Consider the following 23,609-nt stretch of genomic DNA (forward strand, 5'->3'; position numbering starts at 1 on the left):
TTAAGCATCCCTGAATCAATACTTGTTTTGCAGCCCCTAATTAGCCCTGTTCACTGTGTAGGATTTTGCATTCTGTGCACAGTAGAGGATATTCGGGAGAGCCCAAGTCATCAAAATTGTAAAGTGCATTTTTATTTAACTGGGACCTTTAAATTAAAGTCAATCTTAGAAACTAAGATCTAACACAAACAAGTGACCATCATTAATTGTGACATTTCTGCAAGGCTACAAAACAGAACAACAACAAGAAAACAAACCAAACCAAAAAAAACCCCAACCCCACAACACTACATGCAGGTTGCCTTAAATTTGCAGCTGGGTGAAAAGTCAAATACGAAATTTAGAGCTTTATAAAGCCTTAATTTTCTGTTTTCCAGGCTTATACTTATTGACGCTAAAAGGCTTCAAAAGAAAACTTTTCCATTTGAAAGTGCTGCCTACTTGTAGTAGAAGTGTTTTTTCTGTGTATGGACTTTTCCAGTGAACCGCCAGGGAATGCTACAGTTTCATCCAGAAGCTCACAATCTGCCTAATCTCTTTGTGCAGTGTCTCTGTTCCCTGGTTTTAGGTCTTCAAAGGCACACCGGTAATAGGAAATGTAAGCCGTTTAGGTAGAATTTAGGCTGAGCAAGTCTTTTACACTGCAGTCCTGAACTTCTTCATTCAGTCTCCTTCGTTCACAACCATGGTTTGCAACACTTGGTGTCACTTACTTGATTTACTAGTTATGGGAGTTTTAAGGTAGGAGACGAGCTAAGGTTCACCTGTGCCAGCAGTAGAAAAGCCAAGGGAATGTCAGGCTGATCTTACTCTGACATTTGACATTTGTGCACTTCTGTTTCCATCACTTCCCATGTCATAATTTTATTTACTATTTTTTTATTTGGCTAGTAGTAGTTTCATTAATAATACGACAGCTCAAACTGTAGGCTGCGAACAGGCATGTTTATGCATGATTTTATTATTGGTGGTCATTATATAGCATTCTAAGTATGGAGACTTTGTTTTTACCTTTTATGTTCCTGTGAGCTTAGCCAATGGAAATGTACAGTTTCTGTGCTGGAGCAGGCTCATATTGGGTTTCAAAAACTGTATATTGAGGAGAATAGGGAGATTGTCTCCTGGTGGGGGATTTTTATTTTTATTTTTTCTCCATATTTTGTTCCTTTCTAGAAGATACTCAGTGATCTATAAAAATGGTAATCACTGATCATTTTAGGAATAATGATCAGAACTTACTTATTGTTACACTTCTATATTAAAATGTTTTCTCTCTATATTGCAACAGTGGCAATAGATAGCATATACTTATTATTTCAGAATATTGCAGGATGGTGAAGAAAGGAAGGAGAAAATACTTACTGTGTATTTTGCCAGGGACAAAGTATAAATACCTGCAACAAAATCCGCTTTACCATAAGTCTATATTAAATAAAGCTTCTTGGTTTTTGCAGAAGCAGTAATTTAAGAGGGTAAACATAACAGTTTAACATATATAACAGAGCAACAGTTCTCCTTGCGAAAACTTGTGTATCTAAAAGATAAGAAATCTTGGAGTAAGCAGTCCTGGATCTTTGAGAACTGATCATGTCTTGGAAACTTAAGGATCCTCTGTATGTCTGACAGTCTTTCCTTCATTTTTCTCTTCCCATTGGCGAAATACTAATTATCATAATTTTCATCAATAGGAACAATTTTAACAAGATAACAAGAACATATTATTAGCATATTATTAACCATAACAAGAACATCAGGTAAACCCAGAACGGTGTGCTTGAGTAGGAGAGCCTTTTTATGTATCTTTTTGTCAGGAAAAAAATGTCGCTATGGCCCCTCTAAAATCTTGACAAAAGTGGTTTTGAATTTTCATCTACATATGTTTTCCTTATGCATTAACATCTCTTTGGGAAAGCTCATTGCATATGTTGGATGTTAAAAGGGTTGTCAGCTAATATCTTGACAAGACTAAATACTTAAGAAAGTTCATAAGGTTGTTAGTGGCTTTTGGCAAAGAGTCTAAAGGTCAAGCTATATCAGTTCAAGGGCTATCAAAACTGATCAAATTGTATATTCAGATATGCTATGACCTAGCTGGAATTACTGCTCTAGAGGGACTTGGGGACCAGTTTGTTAGGCAAATAGAAGCTTCAGTAGGAACTACCAGGCATGTGCATGCTTTTCTGAACTTCTCAACGCAACTTGTTTTAATAAGCTGCTATTTTTCTAACCAAATTCAGGTTGGATTCACATTTGGGAAAGAACAGCTTATGCGATGTTTTTCTGTCACTAGTTTATTTTAGAATAATTCTTAATAAATCTTCCAAAGCAGGAAGCCAGAAGCACCAATATAAGGCAATTTTTGCTTTAAAAATTTAAGCTGGATTTATGTGCCATTTTGACTAGATCCTTGAGATGACAACATCATTGACTCATTTTAAAAATCCTCATAACTCTACTGGTTAAACAGTGATCTCTAGTGTGCTTAATGAAATGTAGATTCACAATACATGGTGGAAGGTCGTCTCCTGAAGTTTGTATAGGCACTAAGGTGCTTCACAGTAGCTCTGGAGTATGAAAAGGAGCGTCTGATGAGTGTGACTTTTGTTTGCAGTGAAAGGTGTGTCGAGATGAAATTTCTTGTGTTATAATCCAGAATATCATTTGATTAGTCTAGTCTCATTTGGATTTGTACCATATTTGATGCTCCTACACACTACATCCTTGTCTTGATAATATGAATTGGGTGGCTACATACATGAAATTGCTCTCTAGTGTTGTTTGCAATTAATGTTAGTTAAAAAATAAATCCCTAAACTGACAGGAAGTCAGCCTGGGAATTGGGCTGAATGTTTATGGCAGCCTAACATGGAGAATGTAGACATACTCAGTCCAAGCTGGCATCTTGCTGCAGTTTTCACATTCAGATTTGGATACAGTAAACTGAGTAATGTAGTCTGCAGGTGAAAAATATAAACCTCATTTTGAGTGAAATTACTTGGAAGCTTGACGTGGAAAAAGATATTTTTCATTACAGAAATTATCTGGCCTTCTGGGTCTTTTCTCCATTAAAAATATTTTTTTATTTGTGAAACTTTCATGTTTATTTGTTAGCTTTGTTCAAGTTCTTTTTAACTTTGGGGTTATTTCACTTTGCTGTTAAAAATTATGCATGTGCTAAATACTTATTTTCTTGATGATAGGAAGATATAGAGTAAGTAGAGACATTTTGAAATGTTTATTTAATATTACATTTCTAAATCCTTCTATTCTTAGTCAGGAATGTGCTTTTATATTTAAATTTTGTATGAATAGTTCTAGCAATGAAGTGATTATAGATCATAAAGATGCAGTGTCTCACTGTGGAGATGGTGTCTGTCTTTTAGACAGGAAAATTATTCTTTTATTAGAGTTAAAAAAGGAGCAATCAATATCTTCAAATTTCCTATTTCAGGATATGGATTTACTTTAAAATTGTAGGCTCATTTTAAGCAATTAGAGAAGAAATAAGTTATTTCTGTGGTAAAATATTTTCCATTGATCAGTCATTTGGTGTTTCAAATACTAAAATGCAGAACTGAAAAGAACAATGTTAGCAGTTTACAGGAAGGGTTAAATCTTTGTAAAGAGTGTTAAGTGTTCTTTGCAAGGTGTCATGCCTTTATTCTGAATATGAATGAACCTTTAGATAAAAATATGAAAGAAATTATTAGATTATTCTAGACCTTTGGTTTAGAAATGAGAGGCATGTTACTTGTCTGTGGCAAGTGGTATTTTAGAAGATGGTTTAGGAGTGAATTCCATTGGCTATTCCTATAGGATATTTTTGCTAATAACGTTTTGAAGTTTTAATGAATTTTTATTTTAGGGATAGACATAAAAAAATGAAGGGAAGCAGATTTCAAGGAATATTGCCTCCTTCTTATGAGCAATATGTACGGATATGATAAACTTGCTTTCTTCCATTTGTTGGGTGCTGAGAGACAATGTGTGGATTTAGCAGCATAAAGGCTTGGCCACAGAACGAGGAAGTTGAGGAAAGAGATAAGAAGTGATTTGGTAACATACTACTTTCATTCACTGATGAAACTAAGACTTTTCTATCATATTGCCCAAGACGTGTGTATTTGTAAAAAGAATTTGTAGTCAAAGAAGCCATTGTTTTGGTTTCTTACCGTATTAAGCTGAGATCTTGAACTGGAGTGAAAGAGGAGTTACCTTGTTTTGCTGTACTCTGGCCCAGAAAAAAACATTTGATCAGATAAAAAAGTTTGCAGATAACTCTGAGATTCTTACTGGGCTGCAATGACAATTGATAGTAACGCTCAGCAAGCCTTTTTGTAAAGTACCCTTAGCAATAACTTTTTTTACCCTTATCCTGTCTTTCATTTTCCACAAATATTGTAGTTTTATTTTGTATCCAGGTTAATAATGTATGGTGATGTGTTGTGGTTTTTTTTTTTTTTTCTTTTGAGTATTATATGGAAATGTAGTCTACCTTAGTTTTTGTAGTTTTTTTAAGTTTACTATATGTATTTAGTTATTTGTATTACTTTTCTTCATTCAGTTGAAGAATAACATAAAAGAAGAGAAGGACCATGGTTTTGTTCCATTATGGTTGATGAAAAGCATATATTAATAGGGAGCTACTGAGGGATTATTTTTATTCTACTGTCTACAGCTATTTATAAATACATATAAAAGTCTGCCACTTGTGTTGCCTGAATTGGAGAGGAAGGAACATGAATATATTTTAAAGATATCTCTCTCTTTCTCTTTCTCTGACTTTATTTATACATCCGAAGTTGATTTATTCATAGTCCAGAGTAAGGAATTTTGCTTTGCTTCATACCAGGAGAAACATGAGTTAAATTAGTTTATCATTCATAGATTTGTCTTCTATAACTCACTGCCTCAGCTGTAGAAATTTTTGCATATTGTACCTTGAAGACTTGTAATAAGAACACTGTAGATCAGATTAAGCACGCTGGCCTGAAATTCACTTTCTCCATGATGCTTACCTATACTTGTTTGAATTACTTTGTTGATCTCGGCAATTATATCTTTGAACTTCTTTGAAGTTCTTTGGACTGTACAACATTCATGACGTATTCCAAAGCACTAAATACTAATGTTCTTCTGTATTTTGAGATGCCTGTGGAAATTTATGGGAATTTTGGGGTTGGGATTTAACAACAAGCTTCTGTGATTCCTTTCCTTGACTTTCATAATTCAGTGCACGTGACACTTACAAACTCTTTATAGGCAGTTTGTAAGACGTACTGTGGAAAGCTGTGATTATGACAGGCATTCAGAGAAACAAGATGTGACGTGTATTGGCTGTTTTCTCTGGACTAGGTAATGGAGGAGTAGCTGATGGGATGGGACAGTGAAGCAGCAGCTGTTACAGAACTGCTGGGGAGATATATACAGAGCAGTGGATCCCACACTAGAAGCAGTGGTTTTTAGGTGCAGGACTGAGTAGCATGATATTTATGGCAGACTATGGGGTTAGAGAATACCTGTATTTACAGATGCATGTAACTTTCAGTCTGCAAGTCAGTTCTGTAATGGAAGAGAGTTGGGGAGTAGCTGGTGCAGTTTGTCTGTAGGCTCTACAAATACAGTCCTCCAAATGGAGAAACGTGGCTATTGCTGTTTGGAAGTGTGTCTCCCTGAGCTCTCCCTTTCACAAGTAGATCAGCTGTTGGCACATTGCTTTCCTCGGTCATTAAAATTGTCTGCAAAAGAAGTTATGGTCAATTCTTCACTGTTTGGATTCCCTAACTGTTAAGTGGTTACCAGTGGAATTTAAGTGCCTCTTTTTTAGCCTGGTGTAGGGAGAAAAAGCTTTATCAGCAGGAAGAGGTATTTTCCTATCGTGCTAATTGACTTCGTAGGATTCACTGTTACTAATGTGCAGTAGTCTTAAAATAGTCCATAATGGTAATATAGTTAAGACCTGAGATGTGATTTTTGGAGTCAATGAGAGCAGCTTTGCTATCCAGATCACTGCTGAGATAGTGGCTGCTCCTCTTATTCTAGGAGATTGAGCTTGCTCCCTGCTATTGTTCAGTGAAGGTTTCATAAGCTGATCAGACTAAAGGAAGCAGCTGTTAAACTTAAACCCTGTCCTGTTTCACAATGAGTGTGGAGTGGGCATCTGGAAGACTGAGGAGAAGGGGGAGATCCCTCATAGCAAAGCTGGTTGCTTCTCATCATTAAATTGTGGCTCACTTATGTGCTTGCCATGAACAATATTTGTGAAAGCATGAAAGAGATTGCTGAGACAGAGAGTTAGAGACTTTGAATGTTGCAGGCAGCCAGAAAAGGGTGTCTGTGCAAAATGCCTCTGCTGGCCAAGAGAGCAAACGCTGGAGTGTGTTGTGTTTGTACATGGACACCACAAGCTTTTGGCCACTGGATAATAAATGTAAGAATATGTTTGAAATTTGTGTGTGTTGATTTTAATTATGGAAATAATGTTTTATAATCAGAGGAAGAACTGATCCTTAATGAAAACTGAATGTACCAAAAATAATAATGTAGATGAAGAACATTCATTGGGTTAAATAAAGCATCACCAAAATTTCAGGACAACCTTAAAAACAATAGGTGTGTGGCATGCATCTGTTGTGGAATCTTAGCTTATTCTTCAGGCTGAGATACTCGGAGCTCTCCACTTCTCATCTCCAGTTATAATCCATTATTTTGGAAACAGCCTGAAATTTGATTTAGTGATAATTTTAAGGCCAGTGTTATGGTTGTATCATTTCTCTTTTTTTGCCTTTGTCTACCTTTTGACCCTGAAGTGTATAAATTGTATTCTTTTCTAGACCAGGACACTCCACTTACTTCTGTTTTTCTTTCGTCATAGCATTCTGTTGAACTACAGGTACTAGATTGCTAAATTGTTCATCCTCACCTTTGTTTGCTTCACTTGGAGATTTGCATGATAAATCTCCTTTATATATGGACTATGTATGTAAAGAAATTGAGGGGAGAAAAAACCAAACCAAAACATGTTATCCCAGGACTAATCTACATGCCAACAAAGATTAAAATATTTCTTTACTGTCTCAGCATCTCCCCCCACCCCCCCAATCTTACATTCATTTAGAAGATGAGACATTCACAGCTGTCGGAGACCCTAACTGTGTCAGACATATGCACAGTTGTGGAGTTTGTAGGATGCTATGGAGTCAGCAGGGGACAGTTTAAAGGGCAGCTCTGTGGTTGGCAGAACTACTGATGCTGTCCACTTTCTTGTCACTTCCCTTGAATTAACTCTATTGCATCGGTTGTCCAATCTGATTGAAAACAAACTTGCCAAAAAAAAGAAGAAAAAGTGTATTTTAAGTCCGCGTGATCCATCAGACTTCTTGTAGGCTTCCAGTGCAGCTAAGGAATGTACTTTTGGTTTGTTTTTATGTAGCTGGGAGAAGAGCTCTAATGTCCAGTTGAATCTTTTGTAATATCTTTCATATATTTTGTTGCCCCTATTTATGAGCTCATTTTGGTTTGTTAACTTGATTTCCATTTGATTTTTTTTTTTTTTTTTTTTTTTAAGAATTAGTCTAGTTGCTGTTTGGTGCTTCTCAAAATTTAACATGTAAATGTTTCTTTATTTAATGCTTATGCTTATCAGAAGCTATAAATAGCTTTTTTTTTCACTATAAATTTACAATTTCATATTTGCAAAAAGGTTGATTTTTTTTTTTTTTCCATTCGTACAACAATCTTCCTTCAGGAAAGAAAAGCTGAGAGAACGAGAATTAATTTTGTAGGTGCTAGAAATGTTGGATTTCTTCCATTTTTTCAGTGTTTCAAATTAGCATGTTCCTAAACAGCCTTAGAAGCTATATTTGAAACATTGTTAAAAGACTGTATTTTTGTATTTTTCTGCCTTGCTGAATTCTTTTTAGATTTTTTAAATGCATTTGTGAAACAGCTATGTGATCTGATTGTTGTAAAGTGTAAGATTTTTTTATTTTGTTCATTTTGGGCCTAGATTAGGTCGGAATAGTTAAAAAATTTTTAGTTGCTTTTTTTTGTGTGAATCCAGCTAGCCTGACATCTATAACATTTAGAGGAGGCTTCTTAGGCAAATTTTTATTCAACTTTGGTGCGTGTTCTTTCTGCTGCTGTCAGTGTTTTGCTCACTGTGTTCTAAAATTTGCAGTTGGTATGTGAAATGCAGTTAGTTAATTTATTATCCCCAGTTTTGAATGTTTATTTCACTTGGGTTATGCAAATGTAAAACCAAAGAAAATGCAGTTCACTGAACACATGAATCAGTTTCATTGTTCACATTAATTAAATGAAGTGTTCTTGATTTTGTGGGAGAAAATAGGAATGTGTGTACAGCTGCTGTTCAAAAATAGTCTTTTGTTTTTCTTCTTCAAAGAAATCACTTTACCAGAATTCTTCCTTTTCTATATGTGACTTCCACAACTAAACAAAAATTGATGCTCTTTGGAAATGTTTTCATTTTGGTAAAGTATTAGTTTCTAGAAACATGTTCCTGGTTCATGGATTTCAGTGATGGAACTTTGAAGACTAGTGATTGTCCCCTTGTTTTCCCCCTGGTGGCTACAGTAGTACCTGTTTGCTACCTGTCTGTGAAAGGGGTTTGTGAGAAGTGAACACGTGCACTGAACCTCTTTTCCGAGGAGGCAAGATGGGGTTTTTTTTTTATTGTTTATATGTTGGTAAAGTCACTATTTATGTTTTCTTCCAGATTTCACAACGGATTCTTAAATGTTAAAGATGTTCTTACAAGTTTTGACAACACAGGGAATGTCTGTAAGTCATTGTTTATTTAAATACAGTACTATGTTGATAGAAGTCTAATTATATCAATATAAAATATTTCTGTATGAGCCCTCAATAATCATTTCATTTGGCTGAGAAACACCATTACTGTGGTCAGAGATGCAGATCTACCTACCATAGCATTTTATGTGTTACACTGTTTTATGTAGCACAGTTGTTTGTGTGGATACACCCTTAAGTCATCCCAGTGCAGGTTATTTTTGGTTCTGTGACTGTGGTGGAAACATTACAGCAGCTGAACTGGGTTGGACGAAAAATTAGTTTAGCCCATTGATTTGTGTTGGCCAGTGGCCAGCAGTGGCTGTCTGAGGAACAACAGTGCAAGAACATGGGAAGCAAACACTGATACTTCTAGCTTGGAGAGGGCAAACTCAAACCAGAGAAAAACAAAAGAAAGCACGCAGCCAAGTTGTGAAATTCCTCCCCACGGAATGTTTTGGATCCTAGAACATGACATGAATTCAAAAAGCAAAGGGGGAAAAAATTATGCAAGAAAATTTCACTGTGGCTATTAAATACAAAGACATCACTTATGGCTTAGGAAGTGCTGGATGTTAGGAGAATTAATGGGGCTGTAGGATGATATGTTTGTCATGATCTTTCACTCTTGTCCGAGCATCAGTTACTGGCCGTGTTAACCTGAGACAAGATGAGCTGTAAGTGGACCTTCAATGTCTGACCCAGTATGGCTCTGCTTCAGTATACTTATTAAGAAATTTATCTATGCTGTTAATGGACTTGAATTATAAAATTGTGGTAGATCATGGAAAAGAAGCTGAGAAAAAATATTTAGATATTTTTGATATAATGAGTAATTACTCTTATATAGTTAACATTTACAGATATACATATAATTCTTGTTTGATTATTCTGCTTTATTTTTCAGGTTGGTTGGTTTGTTTTCAAACAAGCAAACTGATAGAATAAAGTTGGGGGGGGTGTCTCTGTAAGTTTGCCAGATATTCAAGAAATGGGCACATATGTCTTCTGCCTTACCAAAGCAATGATATAGAAACTGTTCTGATATATGTGTTTCATCTCAAAACTCCAGGCTTAGTGTTCCAAAGCTATGTTTCAATAAACATTGGCTTTTCATTATTTAATAAACTTTTGCCTTCAAAAGGAAAAAATAATCATAAACTGAGTGCTCTCCTTTTTAAAATTTGGTAGCTATCATTCAGTTCTGAACATTGAAGATAGTTGTGTGGTCCTGCCACAAAATACTTCAGGATATATTCTTTAACTGTTGCCAAAGGGAAACTTGTTCTCTGATTTCTGAATGAAAATTTTGTCTAAGGGATATATGAATATCTAAATTAATAACATTAAGGCTGGAAAGAAAATTCACATTTGTAATTATGGTTAACATCAGCTACAGATGTAGGCATCATAAGCTGGATGATAAAAACATTTAGATTTAAGATATTTAGGATCTGAAAGAAAATTCTTTGCTTAAATTATGGGAAGCATTTAGAGAGATTTGATGTTGTAGATTCTCAGAATAGGAAGCTAGAGGCACTTTTATAACAAGTTACTTTATTCTTATAAACTGTTCTCAATAAGGAAAAAAAATCCAAACTGGGGTTTTGGATCCAGAAAAAATATTGTTATATTAGTTCATTAGATAACAATTCTGGTATTTATTTTGAACAGCAGAGAAAATCCTTTGAATTTTTTTAATGTCTAAAAGTGCTTGAATACTAACCTTCACATACTGGATCAAGACAGTGTACCTTATTCTGTTAAACATGGTAACATGATTTCTTAATCTTTGTTCTTTGTGTGAGTACTTAGATTGTGATCAATCTACACAAATTTCCTTGTTAACACAAATAAATTACTCTGCTAAAGTTGTTGTATGCTTTCCTATTGTTAGACATGCTGTCAGCTCTTCTGTTAACTTTTTCCAGTATTTCAGCTACTTTCTTATTGATTGCAGATGGTAGAACAAGACTTATACTCTAATAGGCACAACACCAGCGCTAACACAGAAGTAATATGACATTGGTAGTTCTTACTGTTTCTCTGTATAGACAAAGATTCACATTTGTCCTTTTGGATTCAGTATTGCTTTGAGGGTTCATGCTGTGCTATTATATGCAGTGTTTGCTAAGTCATTTCCAGATTCAGTGCTTCCTCATTTTTAAACGTCTGTGTCTGTAAGCGTCTGTCTGTGTTGATGTACATATTACTGATTTATGCCCATTTTACTAAGCACTCTAGATTACACTCTGTTAGGGTAACTGTAAAATGGTTATCTTCTGGCAGCATGCAGTACTGGCTTGGAGTGTAATAATCGTACTTTTTTGCCACCACCTGTATGGAGTAAATGTCCCCAGTGTCCAAGCCAGAGTAACTATGTGTCTGTCACACCATCATAGTGGAGTTCCCCCAACCATATGTTTGCTGAGCTGCTCCGTTTGGATCATACCTGACTGAATTTGTGTGCACTCCTATTATTCCTTGATTTGAATTAGCTCTTTCTTTGACCTTTTTCTGTTTATTTCTTGGCTCTTTTTGTGTTAACCCACAGTGGGAATGGTAGGTAGTAATCCTGCCTCCTTTTACCCCCAAAGGTAACTACAGTTGTAGTATTTCTAAAATTAGGTCGACTATTTTTTACAATTGCTGTGGTGTTCTTTAAGATCTTCATATTATCAAATGATAGTCTACTGTAAAAAAAACCCCAAACATTTCTAAAATGGTCTTTAACAGTATTAGATTATTTCTTCTAATACCTAATACTAAAGGAGCTAGCCAGTATTGAACAAATTATCAGTCCCATCTACAGTAGCATGCTCAGTGAGGGGACCCATTGAATAATTATAGACTTTAATGCCGTGTTAGGACACACTGCATAGTCAGAATTTACTGGGCACTAAACTTCACTTAAACGATTTGGACCGACTTATCAGAAAACAGTTTAATATTTTAGTGTTCTGTGTGTTTATTTTGGCTGCCATACTGAGTATTTATCAGGAAGGTTAATGTTTTGCTAGAGATTATTAGATTAGGAAATAATTGTGTATTAAACAGATTAGATTTTGTAAAAACTGAAACATGTTGCATATTACATCCTTTTTAAACATAATCATTTGTTTCAAATAACATGGTTTGTGTGGTTTTGGGGGGAGTTTTTTTGTTTCTTCTAGTAATGTTCCTAAGCACCCTGTGTTAAAACAAGCTCTTTCAGGGAGCATTTCTATGATCTCTTTATTTCACTTTTTGATCTTTCTGCTAATGGTCCTTAACAGCCACATCACCATACACCATCAAAAGAAGAGTGGTAGAGCAGACTCTAGTTAATACCACTTTCTCTACGCTCCCAGTAGATATCAACTCAGTACAAGATGTGCCACTAGCTGGCAGCATTATATAAAATATCAATAAGCAGCTTTTGAGGAATACTTGTGACTGCTTCCAAAGGTGCTGCCTTATACCAGTAAGACTTCAGGACAAAAGTGGAGCCAACTGCAGTAGCTGTAAATGGTGTGTTGCAGGGTCCCAGGTGTTAACTCCAGAAATTGCCTCTGCACGATGTCTTGTTAAAACTTGATACCTGCACTTGTATTCTGTCTTTTTCAAAAAGATTTCTGAAGATGCATTTTCATTGTAGCATTGCTGCTGTGAATGAAAATTCACACTACAATTTACAATTGGTTTTCAGTTTCCCAGAAAAAAGTGAAAATTTTTTCTCTCCTGTTCGTCCTTTGTGAGAGAGCAGTTTTCACATGAAAACTCTTAAATGAATTCTCCACACAGACAGGATGCAATGCTAAATGCACTTCATTCAGCTTTAATTCTATGCATAAACAGGAGGCAGGCAAAAGAGGACTGGAATGAAGGAAAGGATCAGTCTGTTTTAGATGACAGTATGCCATCTGTTAAAAAGATGGTACATCCTGAGACCATCTCTAGTCCTAAGATAGTCCTTTAAAAGAACTGATGGATCCCAGGCAGAAGATTCAGTGGTGGCATTGTGGGATAGCATCAGCTGGCTCCAGGAGCCACACGCTGCGCTCGTCCTTGCAGAAAAAAAAAAAAAAAATCTCTTCTGCAACAGGCTGTCCAAAAGGCAAAGAAAACTCTGCAAGAATGAGCTTTTGAGAGTATCACCTTCCCCTGCCTTTCCTGGTGGGAGAAGCAGTTATGACTGAAATGCTTGTATAATTATATCCCTATAGTATTTATACTGTAATTTCAAATTATGTCTATATTTAAATTAAGTTAAATGATCAAGGGCCAAAATATATACCTCTTTACTAATTGTAACCAGTCTAAGCAAGCTACAGAGTCTGTAAAGGAGAATTTTAAGCAGTGAAATACAACATATTTTGGGATTTTCATGTAGTGTCTACCTGATGTTAACGCAGAAACAAGTTATTCCAGAGTGCTCAAGTAGTATAAAATTGCAAATATTGCTATATGTAATAGCAAAACACTTTCTTGTAAAGTACACATAGCATTAGTTAATAATGTAACCATTTTCAAGAAACAACATCATCAATACATATTAATTTTATTTTCTACTTGGTTGAGCATACAATTAGATGTTTTGGAACTAAAAAAGCAGCAGAGGGTGCTACAGTTACAGAGCTACCCAGGCACATACTCCAAAGCTGTTGCTCCTGTAGGCAAGTAGATCCTGCAGGCTTAAGCTTTCAGTTTGGGGTAGATGGATAGGATAGCTTTGAATTCTGTTGCCTGTGTTTGTACAGGAAAAACAGGTAATCTGTGTGAAATCCAGAAAAAGTAGAATTACATATTCACTTGTTTTCTTGAAATTTTTTTTAAAAAGTATTTTATTGCTGGAAAATGTTGCATAGTTTCCTGAAAACATAGTGTCTGGATATAGCTACTGTTACAAAACACTCACCATCTTTTGAACTGTTTTTGTTTTTGCTAGTTTTATGTTTAGAAATTCCAGTCTCTGAAACAAGTTTTATGTTGGAATTTTTTTTTTTTTAATTTTTATTTCAAATAAATGAGCTAGCTAAATTGGAGAATATTTTTTCCCCCTTCATATAATATTTTTCATCAAAATAACAAGAGAGAAGGATTTTTCTTAAATTTCAAGTCCATGTTGGATTTTTTTGGAAATGCATATTGAGGAAAAATATTGAAATAAATGAATTTTCTCCTTTTCATTTTCACTTCTTTTTTTTTCAGATTGTATTAATTTTAAAACTGTGCTTATTTAAAACTGGTAATTGTGTAACTTCTTTTTATTTACTTAAAAAAAAAAATCTACTTTAAAACAAAGAACTTTTCCTTTCTTCCTTCCTCTCAAATAACTAGAAAGAGAGGGTGTGTTGTCTTTCCCGGTAGTAGTACATGAGGATGTGTTCAGAGACCTGCTTGTTTCTTCAGAGCTCTCACTGCATGACTCAAAGGTATCTGAGCTCCTCCAGGGAGAGATAGTGGCAGCTACTTATTTACCATGCCTGGAAGGATAGATGCCATCAAGCTACCTGGGGAAAAGCATAGGATGGCATCCTTTATGGTAGCAGAGGTGCTCCCGTATTTCATGTAACATTACCTAAAATCAACAAGGGAGCAGTCTGCATTTTTCAGGTGCTGCTGTGGAAGTTTCCCCCCTTTTTTTTAGCGGAAACTTCTTGTTTTCTGTGGTGAAACACATACCGACTTGAACATGCTTCCTGCCTCTCCATGCCTCAGTAGGTATTCTCACCTGAAGAAACTGCCACTCATTGTCTTCTGAGCCTTCTCTCATTCCACTGGTGTGGCAGTTTGACATTGTTTACCATGTCAGAACCTCACACCCTCTTGAGAAAGTCTTCAACAAAAAATAAATTGACTGGAAGTGTGTTTGGATAGCAACGATACATGTCATTTTGAATGAAATATTGTATTTGTGATACCTACAATTTACTATTCACTATGCAGCTTCCTTTTAAATAAAACATTTCATGATCAGGGTTAAGAAAAACCAACTGTTTCCTCCCTCCCCTCCCCCATCCAATTCACTTCACTGATTCAGTTTACAGCATCATCCCAAGCAGTCACATTGACATAACCAGCATAACGCTTACGGAATGGAGCAGAAAATAAGTATATGGGGAGAAGCAGGTACCTTTTAAATTACTCTTGCTAGCAGAATTGTTTTTATGAAACTATTCTCTGATGGAATGTCAGTAATTTGTCTGTTTTAAGTACTGTCCTGCAACCTTCTGCTTTTGCCCCCGCACTAAAGTCTTCTGTTTATCAGGAGCCTATATGTGAAAAGAATAATCATAACTGTTACCAGGCATCTGTTTCCTCTAAAGTATTTTTTTTTTTCTACTACATATTCCAACGTAACCTGACTGTGTGCCTGTGCTTTTAACCATGGCACCAGCTTGGAAAAGTGGGAGGTGAAGAAGCCCAGCTGAGCTCTTCTGAGTACCCTCTTTCTTCCTTGGTCAGTTGGAAGTTTTTGTACTAATTGGTTCACCTGCTCAGGATATTCCAATGAGAACCTTTTGGTAAAAATACATCAATTTATTAGAGCAACTGCAGTTGCTCTTCTGTATTGCTGAGCAGTGTTTTGTACCTTGGCACCTTGATTTTTGCATCAGATCTGTTGTCATAGTCTTTATAAAAATTGTTGGCATAAATGTGTTTCTAAGTGTACTACTCGTGCTAGTCTGACTTTATGCACTGGTGTTGACCTTCTATAATCTGAAGCATTTTTGAAAGTATTCCATGTGTTCTAAATGAATTATCATGAGAAGTTGGATCTTTCAATTTAAATTAATTAAAAGAATTTGAAGACAGGGTATAACTTCTTAAATTAGATTGGTAGAAGGAGAAGAGTATGAATTATTTTAATTAATTTCAGGGGGTTTACTTTTACATTAGATTACTTATCTTAATCACCTTTTTATTGGAGATACGGTAGGATAACAATGGTAAGCATCCCTTTAAGATGCGCTATGTCATTAATTAAGCTTAGTCTTTTAATGCATTGTAGAGTTTTCTCTTAAAATATTTCAAATTTGAGCATAATTGAAACAAATAGTTTCAAATTAGTTTCATTTAGCTTGACGTGCAGTAGATTGTTGCAGTTTGAGTGGAACTTGCATGTTTCTTTGTAATCGTTTGTTTTGTTTTCACCATTGCTTTTACTTGCCATGTTCTAGCCGTGTTTTCAGTGCTGCTCTTCACAAAAGTACAGGCATGAGGTGGAAATGCCATGCTTGGAGTACATCCTTGGGTAGCTACCTTCTGTTCAACAGCAGACAAAGTTGCTGATGGGATCTGACTTGCACATCAGATGGGGCATTTCTCTGTATTGTAATATAGTCTCATCAGTGGCTGCAGAGTGGAGGTAGCAAGGACAGTGCCTGTTCTTCGTTTTCTCCATACAAATGTAACTGAAATCTTATGTATAACTTGCACCTAGTTTTGGTTTTGTTTCAAGTCTTTTTACAGAACTTTTTAAAGATTGCGCTGTATTTCATTTAAAAAATCATGTTCAAATGGATGAACTCATGTCATCTTTTGAAAATGTTGGGGTGAAGTGTTTCAACTTAATTCAGCATCAATTCACAGAATTGAATTCAAACAAAACTCTTTTGAGTAAAATATTTCTGGAAATGAGAATTTGAAGTCTTTGGTGAATAATATATTCATTTGAAATTTTTTGTCTAATGATAGATCGGACTGAAAAGTATGATGAAAACTAATCTACATAGCAGTGACCAGATGAAAATCCAATGTAGAACTATTATTCATGTACTTAGCTTGGCAAATTAAATACTCTTATTGAGTCTCAGTACAGTTAAATAAAATTCTATGTTTTGTAATAATTTTTCAAAATATTTTCAATAATGTGAAAAGAAATGGACAAGGCGTTATTCCAGAAATGTAAAGAACTTATTTTTGGTAAACCTGGTGGATTAAAAGAGCCCCCTGTACAAGTGGTGTGGTAAATGGAAAATGTATGAGGAGTACATGTACAACTGCATGTTTGTACTAATTACTGGAGGCCCAGCCTTGTGGTTTTTAATTAAGACTGCAGCCCACCTGCGAAGGACTTGAGTGACTAACCCATAAAACAAAGATTCAGAACATCCTGGTTCTAGCGATGGTGATTTCACATCTACTCTCCTTCCTGGTAGAAGATATCTCCTGATATCTAATGGTAGTCTTTTTTACTAAAGCTTAAACTTATTATTGTTTTGCTCATTGGCAAGAATGAAATTTTCTTTTGTAATAGCTTTTTAGGTATTTTAAGTCATCGCTTGGCCTTGCCTATATCTTCTTTTCCTTATGTTGAGCAAGCCAAATTCTATCATTTTTTTCTTAAGTTACATTTTTTGCTAGGTTCTGACTTTTCTTTAGACTCTGTACATTTGGTTTGTATCTTTCTTGAAGAGTGTTTGTCAAAACTGGGCACAATAGTCCAGTTGAGACCTTCATCATGCTAAGTAAACGAGGTGATTTTGTATTTTACAGCCTGTAATCCCAATGTTGTATTTTCCTCTCTTACAATAGCATGGCTTTGACTCATGTTGAGCTTTTGACCTGCCATAAGATCTTGGTCCTCTTCAAAACGGATCAATTTTTCCTGATTGTGTGTTTATGTAGCAGGTTATTCTTATCCAAGTGCAATACCTGGTACTTTTCCCTGTTGAACTTTTTCCTCTGTTTCCAGACTTCTCCCAGTTCATTGCTTTTGTCCTTGGAAGCCTGTCTTTCAACATACTGGACTTCCTAAGTTGATATATTGCTAATTTAATAAGCATATTCCTTCCATCATCTAGATGATCAATGAAAACACTGAACAGAGCACAATCTGATGTAGCCATTTATGGAAACTCCACCTGATAAAATCACCTGCTTTTACAGTAAACCATTGAGAATTGTTCTCCAGAGTCAGTTTTCTTGATCAGCTCTGCACCTATCTTAACCAAATTTTATTTAGACTGTGTTTCTCATGAAATTGTCAAAAGACTTTCTAAAGTTTTGATATAAGACATCTACTGCTTCTGCCCTATACACAAGCCTCTTATCTTGTTGCTCTGGTGAATGTGTTTTTAATTAAAATCTGTAATTTATTTTTTGTTGTTCATCATGGAATATGCAAGAAAAGAATGAAAAACGTGAATCTGTTTCAAGTTTTTAATTATGTGAAGATGAGGGAGAGGATGAATTGAATGAAACATTATGCTTAATTATAGAATGCATTATTGTCTTCTGCACTGAAAGTCACCTGATGATTTTCTGTCTTATAATTTCATTCACTTCCTGAAAGCCATTGTTTTAGTCATCTGTACTACAGATGTATCCTATCTAAGCTTCTGTGCATAGTTTTGTCTTGTAGTTCTTTGGTGTCCTGAAGGAGAACTCCAGCTACACTGAGATGTGTACTGGTTTTGTGACATGTTTGGTAGTCTAGCAAAAATTAGAGTAGGATTGTAATAGCCCTCTACCCTAATACCCTCTACTTCCCACCTCCCATCTCCTGACATTCCATAAATGTGACAGAATGTAAAATAATGCAAGATGGTTGGGGGGGGGGGGGGGTGTTTTGGTTGGTGGTTTTTTGTTTATTTGGGGCTTTTTTGGTAATTTGGGAGTACTCAAATGTGTTTGTGCTTCTTGCACCTGAGAAATGGAATTCTGCAGGTCATATTCAGGACTAAAAAGAAAGTAATTTGAGCCTGTTATACCTTTTAAAACCAACTCCTTGTCTATTGATATATATTGTTGAACTGTGACCTGTGCTTTGTGAATTAAATTTCTTTTCTTTCCATCTACACTAGTGCTGAACGTGCGTTTCACTAACTAGATTTTTTTTTTCCAATTTAATTTTTAGGTTTCCCTTTATATTTAGGCCAATTCCAATATTCTAAGGTAGTGTTTTGTTGTCTTGTTTAAATATGTGTTTTATGTCAGCTCAGATGGTAAATATCACACTATACTCCCAAAAGCACTTTTTTAGTATTAACTAATCTGTACAATATCACATCTGTGAAATAAATATTAGATCCATTTTACAGGTAGGAAGTCTCATAAGCCTCTAGATTTGTTACAGAGCTGTTCATGGGGTAGAAATGGGAGACAGAACCAAGACAACTTACAGTGGTGGTATGCTGAGGGCCACTAGCAGACCTGACTTCTGACCTCTCCCACATGCAGGTTTATTGGAGGCTCTTTGTTAAATTGTGCAGTACTACATTTTCAGGAGTGCCTGCTCATTTTAAATGCCACCCACTTGGGTTATCTAAAGTCAAGGACTTAGAGCTGTGTCAGAAAAGAGACTTGGGCATTGCTGAACTGAACTTTAGATGCTGTGACAATAAAATTCAATCCTCCTTCAGGTAAGGAGGCATTTCTACACATGTAGTGGCATGGGCTGGAATTCACCACAGGTGGCACTCCAAGATTTGTGTGTCATTAACTGTCCCTCTCTTTTGGACTTTCATTTCCTAACCTGATGCATTCACAGTCTTAAATCCTTTCCTTTACTTAGATGCTTCAACTGTGTCCGTCAAAAAGTATGGAAGGAATCACTTTTTTTTAACCTCCCATGTGGCAGCTGCAGACTTTATGTAGAATTTATTTGATTTCAGACGTGAGTCCAATGGTTATAACACTCACCAACTGATTTCATGAAAGTAGGGGAGGCGAGCACACCTGAATTAGCAAAGGGAATGGGCTCAGAGCTTTTATGTGCTCACTTACTGAAGCTCCTTTTGGACAGTAAGACAAACAATATTACTAAATGTGTTGGGTAATCCCTTGTGACAGTATGTCAGGAAAAAAACTTACTGCAATCTGCCAGTAGATATGAATTTAAAATGTGAAAACAGCAGCTTTGTGCATGCCGCACTGTAGGCACATACCCAGTTCCATGAAATGTACCTATTCACACAGCTAAAACACGGTACACTCTTAAGCCGTTTTATGAATCAGCACTCTAGTATAAATTCTGTCAGGCTAAAAATACTGGAATGTCTTCATAATAAAATGTAATATGGCCAAGCAGCTTGTATACAGGATCCTTATCTTTGCTGTATATTGGTTCTCATTTTGAAATTGTGGCAATTTCAGGCAATTTGTAGATTTATTTATTATTTCATTGGGCATTCCCAAAGTAGAAAATACTACTTTCTTTTGTTTGTGTGGTTAAAGACTCTGCTAAAAATGAGCTTAGTCAGATAAACAGAGGTTTTTTATTACTACTAAGAATTAATTTGATAATTTTGTCCACAACCATAATCTGCTTTTAAAATCATGCATTATATTTTCCGTTGAAAACTAACCAACATAAATTCCCTACGAGGAAGGGGTGTTCAGCTGCACATCTCCTGTGGGAGAGGCTTAGTTACTGACAGGTGAATCTGGATCAATGCTAACATTATTTCCTAGGTTAAAGTAACAGAGGAAGTTGTTTTAATCATAGATTGTCTCAGAAGATATTTTTATGTGGGTGGTTTTTGTTTGGTTGGTTTTGATTGGATTCGTGCAGTTACTTAGTAAGCAGCAGTGACCTGTCGGTATTTATGAACTGTAAAGTTTCTGTCTTTGCCAGCTGAGATTAGAAGGCATTACTTTCAAACGTAGGTCTGTGAGACAGTGTCGAAACCAAAAGTCAACTATTTATATAAAATAACGCTTATGGGGGGGGATTAATAACAAGGACTGGTTTTGTTGCATCTGTTTTTAGTTTAATAATAATCTTTGAAAAAGATTGAAAATCCATGGGTCTAAGGTATGAGCTGAAGCTTTTGTTAATTTTTTTTTTTTTTTTTGGTGGTAAGACATTTGTCACTTTCTTTGGTAAAACACAATTTATATTTTTTTTTTTGTAAAGAGACTGACGTATAGCCATCAAGTTAAAGGACTTATGAATGTTTAGGAACAAATGCACACAGCAATTTAATTATCCTTTGTTGTATGTAGGCACACTCTTAAAGAATTTTGAGACTTTTCTCATGAAGAAGCAGACTTTTTACTTACTATAAAAGTCGAGCGTTAAAATGAGAACAGCTCTGTAAGCCTTGACTTAAAAGTAGTTACATTTAAATGGTAGTAGTAGCAAAAGGCAACATTCTCCAATGATTTTAAGCTGCTATTTAAAGTTGTATAGCTACTCAAAAAGGCAGTAGGACCAACAAAATGCTTAAGGATACACAGGAATAAAATGGTCATACAGGTTTGGCATTTAAAAGTGAAGATCTCTACGCTAGTTTCTAAATGGACAGTAAAATATACTGTCTTGGAATTTATCATAATTTTAAGGAAAAAAACAGGTATACACTAAGAAACTAGAATCATATGAATCGAGGGAGAGACGGACAGCTTTTGGAAGCTCTCCAAATAATACCTGCTAACTGTTTGCTCAGATAAACTTCCTGTTGAATTCTTTTCCTTATTTTCAAAGCATCTGTTAAAAAGAAGTATTTATCCTTCCCATTCCCATTGAGTTTTCCAGTTCCAGAATTAGAAACACGCTGTCATACGTAGCATTGAAAAAAACTTAAATTGTAGTAGTGGTATTAAATACATATTCAAGATCAACTGCTTAGCAGAGACTTCGTTCATTGTAATCTTTGTTCTAACTGATAAATGCTTTACAGTGTAAATGTTTGCATAATGTAGCAGCCAGTTGCGTGTCTCCTGTGTTAACCTCCAGAAGTTATAATACCTCACACTTTCCTTTGGCAGGCAAAAGTAATTAGGATAACAATCAACATATATAATACAGAATTCCAAATATTTAGTTTTGTTGACAGTACATACAGCACAACAATACAGATGATTTCAGACAAATAACAATTGATAGAGATAATCTAAGTGCTTTAAATCTGTTGTGATTCTCTTTAAAACTGTTGTGGTTTCAAATACATATTTCCTCATAATTACTGTAGCGTTTTCTTTTGAGGATTCTATTTATGTGCTCTTCAGAAAATGATATGGTAAATATTTGGTATTAAAGTACACAGTCACACATTTTACTGTTTGTTAGGGTAAGTGACAGCCTAACAGAAGGGGAAGATGTTATGCCAGATAATTCTGCAAGGCTGATCTAGAATCAGACTGAGCTGCTGATGAGTGAGAACAATTAATGCAAATTCTGTGTTTTTATATATGAATTGTTTCTTTGCCTTTTTTTTTTTTTTTTTTTTTTTTTTTTTTTTTTTAGAATAAACAGAATTGTCTAGGTTTGGCATTTAAAGAGCTCTGTACAACTGTTGTAATAGTTGAGTGTGAACCGTCAAAAAGAAATAGGCAGAATCCTGGAAATTATGAGTCCAAGTATATCCTTTAAGATCCTTTTACAAATCTGAGCATTTAAATATAGGGATTTGATTTGTAATTGCAAGATGTTTCTTATTCCAAAATGAGAAATATGCATGTACTGCTCAGAAGAGATTATCCTGTGATTTTTAAGTAAATCAGTCTAATTGGCATGGACTTTTTTGTCTGTGTATATATATATAGATATATATAATTATTACACATATAATTATTACATATATAATCATATATATATTCACATTATATATACGGAAGAAGAAAACCTGGATTTTTAATGGGGTTTTTTAAGTAAGATATTGTCGAAGATTTATTTTACCTGACAGTTTATTTTGACCCTGCCTGAAATAGGATTTTATTGGTAAAGATATTATAGGATCTTATTGGTAAAGATACAATAAATATTGTAAGATGATGAAACTAGAACTGCAATGTGCCATCTTTCCCCAAATGTTTGAAAGCATCGTCAGCTTTTGAATTACTGTCATATTTTTTTCAATTGTTTTTATTACAAGTCAAATTTGACTTGCCTTAGTAATATAAAGAATCTCATTGTCTTCGGCAGGGCTTGTCAAATGAATAAGAAACATTGTCTTCTCTCTAAAATTGATTAAAAAAAACCCCAAAATTATTTTAATTTGAATGAGGTGAGAATCTGGTAACTACTGAAATGTTTTCAGTGCTGAATAATAAGGAGCATGGTAATTGAAACTTGGCATAGAAATGAGTAGCAAATTTTACTCTTCCTCCTCTTTTTAAATTGGGAATTTGAATGTTAGATAGCATAGAAGTAGACAACAAAACAAATTTAGTACTTGCTATTTCAAAAGTACCATTCCAACAAAGAATACTCAAGCAATACAGTTAACGCTTAATATATATTACCGCTTTCATATTCATATATTTCATATTTTGTAGATTTTGTAGATACACGTTTCATAATTTGTAGATATATTTATCATAATTTGTAGATTTTGTAAATTTCATTCATATATATTTAACAATTTGAAGGATGGTGGCAGATACTGCTACAATTGTTTGCTCTTAATCTTTAGATCATTCTTTTTTCCTACCGCGAGACTTCATAGCCTAAATATAGGGAAAGGATCCGTATAGCTTTCTGATGCTAAGAGCAGAGGAAGGAGTGGGACAAACAGTAAGCCTAATCAGAAAGAGTCATAAAACAAGGAGCATGTGGGGGAGAAGAATGAGTAAAACAGTAGTGGCTGGGCAGGAAGGGGAATTGGAAATAAAGACATATTTGATGAGTTTTTTTCCAAGAGGGAAACCAGATTGGCGAGAGAGGAGCCTGGGATGAAATCACGATGAATGAAATGAATGTATCCTAAGAGTAACTGGACCGAGACAAGAAGTCAAAGGCAGAAAGGAGGCTATGCTAGCTCAGCTTCAGGAGGGCTGGAAAGAAATCGTGGGTGCACCAGAAAATGTTTCCCACAGGGCCAGCAACAGAACTGTGTTTCCAGGGATCTTTGTGTGCATCACCTTCC

At 35.3% G+C, this 23,609-nt stretch overlaps 1 protein-coding gene across 1 annotated transcript in view; it reads left to right on the forward strand.

The window, feature by feature from the left end:
* The window catches only part of CAMKMT (calmodulin-lysine N-methyltransferase), a 224,718-nt gene that overhangs the window by 6,535 nt on the left and 194,574 nt on the right, over positions 1-23,609 (forward strand). The window contains exon 3 of the mRNA XM_050894189.1: positions 8,738-8,802. Within this exon, the coding sequence (XP_050750146.1) occupies positions 8,738-8,802 (65 nt within the window). The remainder of the gene's footprint in view (positions 1-8,737; positions 8,803-23,609) is intronic.

The sequence above is a fragment of the Gymnogyps californianus genome, chromosome 3 (assembly GCF_018139145.2).
Source record: "Gymnogyps californianus isolate 813 chromosome 3, ASM1813914v2, whole genome shotgun sequence".
Lineage (NCBI taxonomy): Eukaryota > Metazoa > Chordata > Aves > Accipitriformes > Cathartidae > Gymnogyps > Gymnogyps californianus.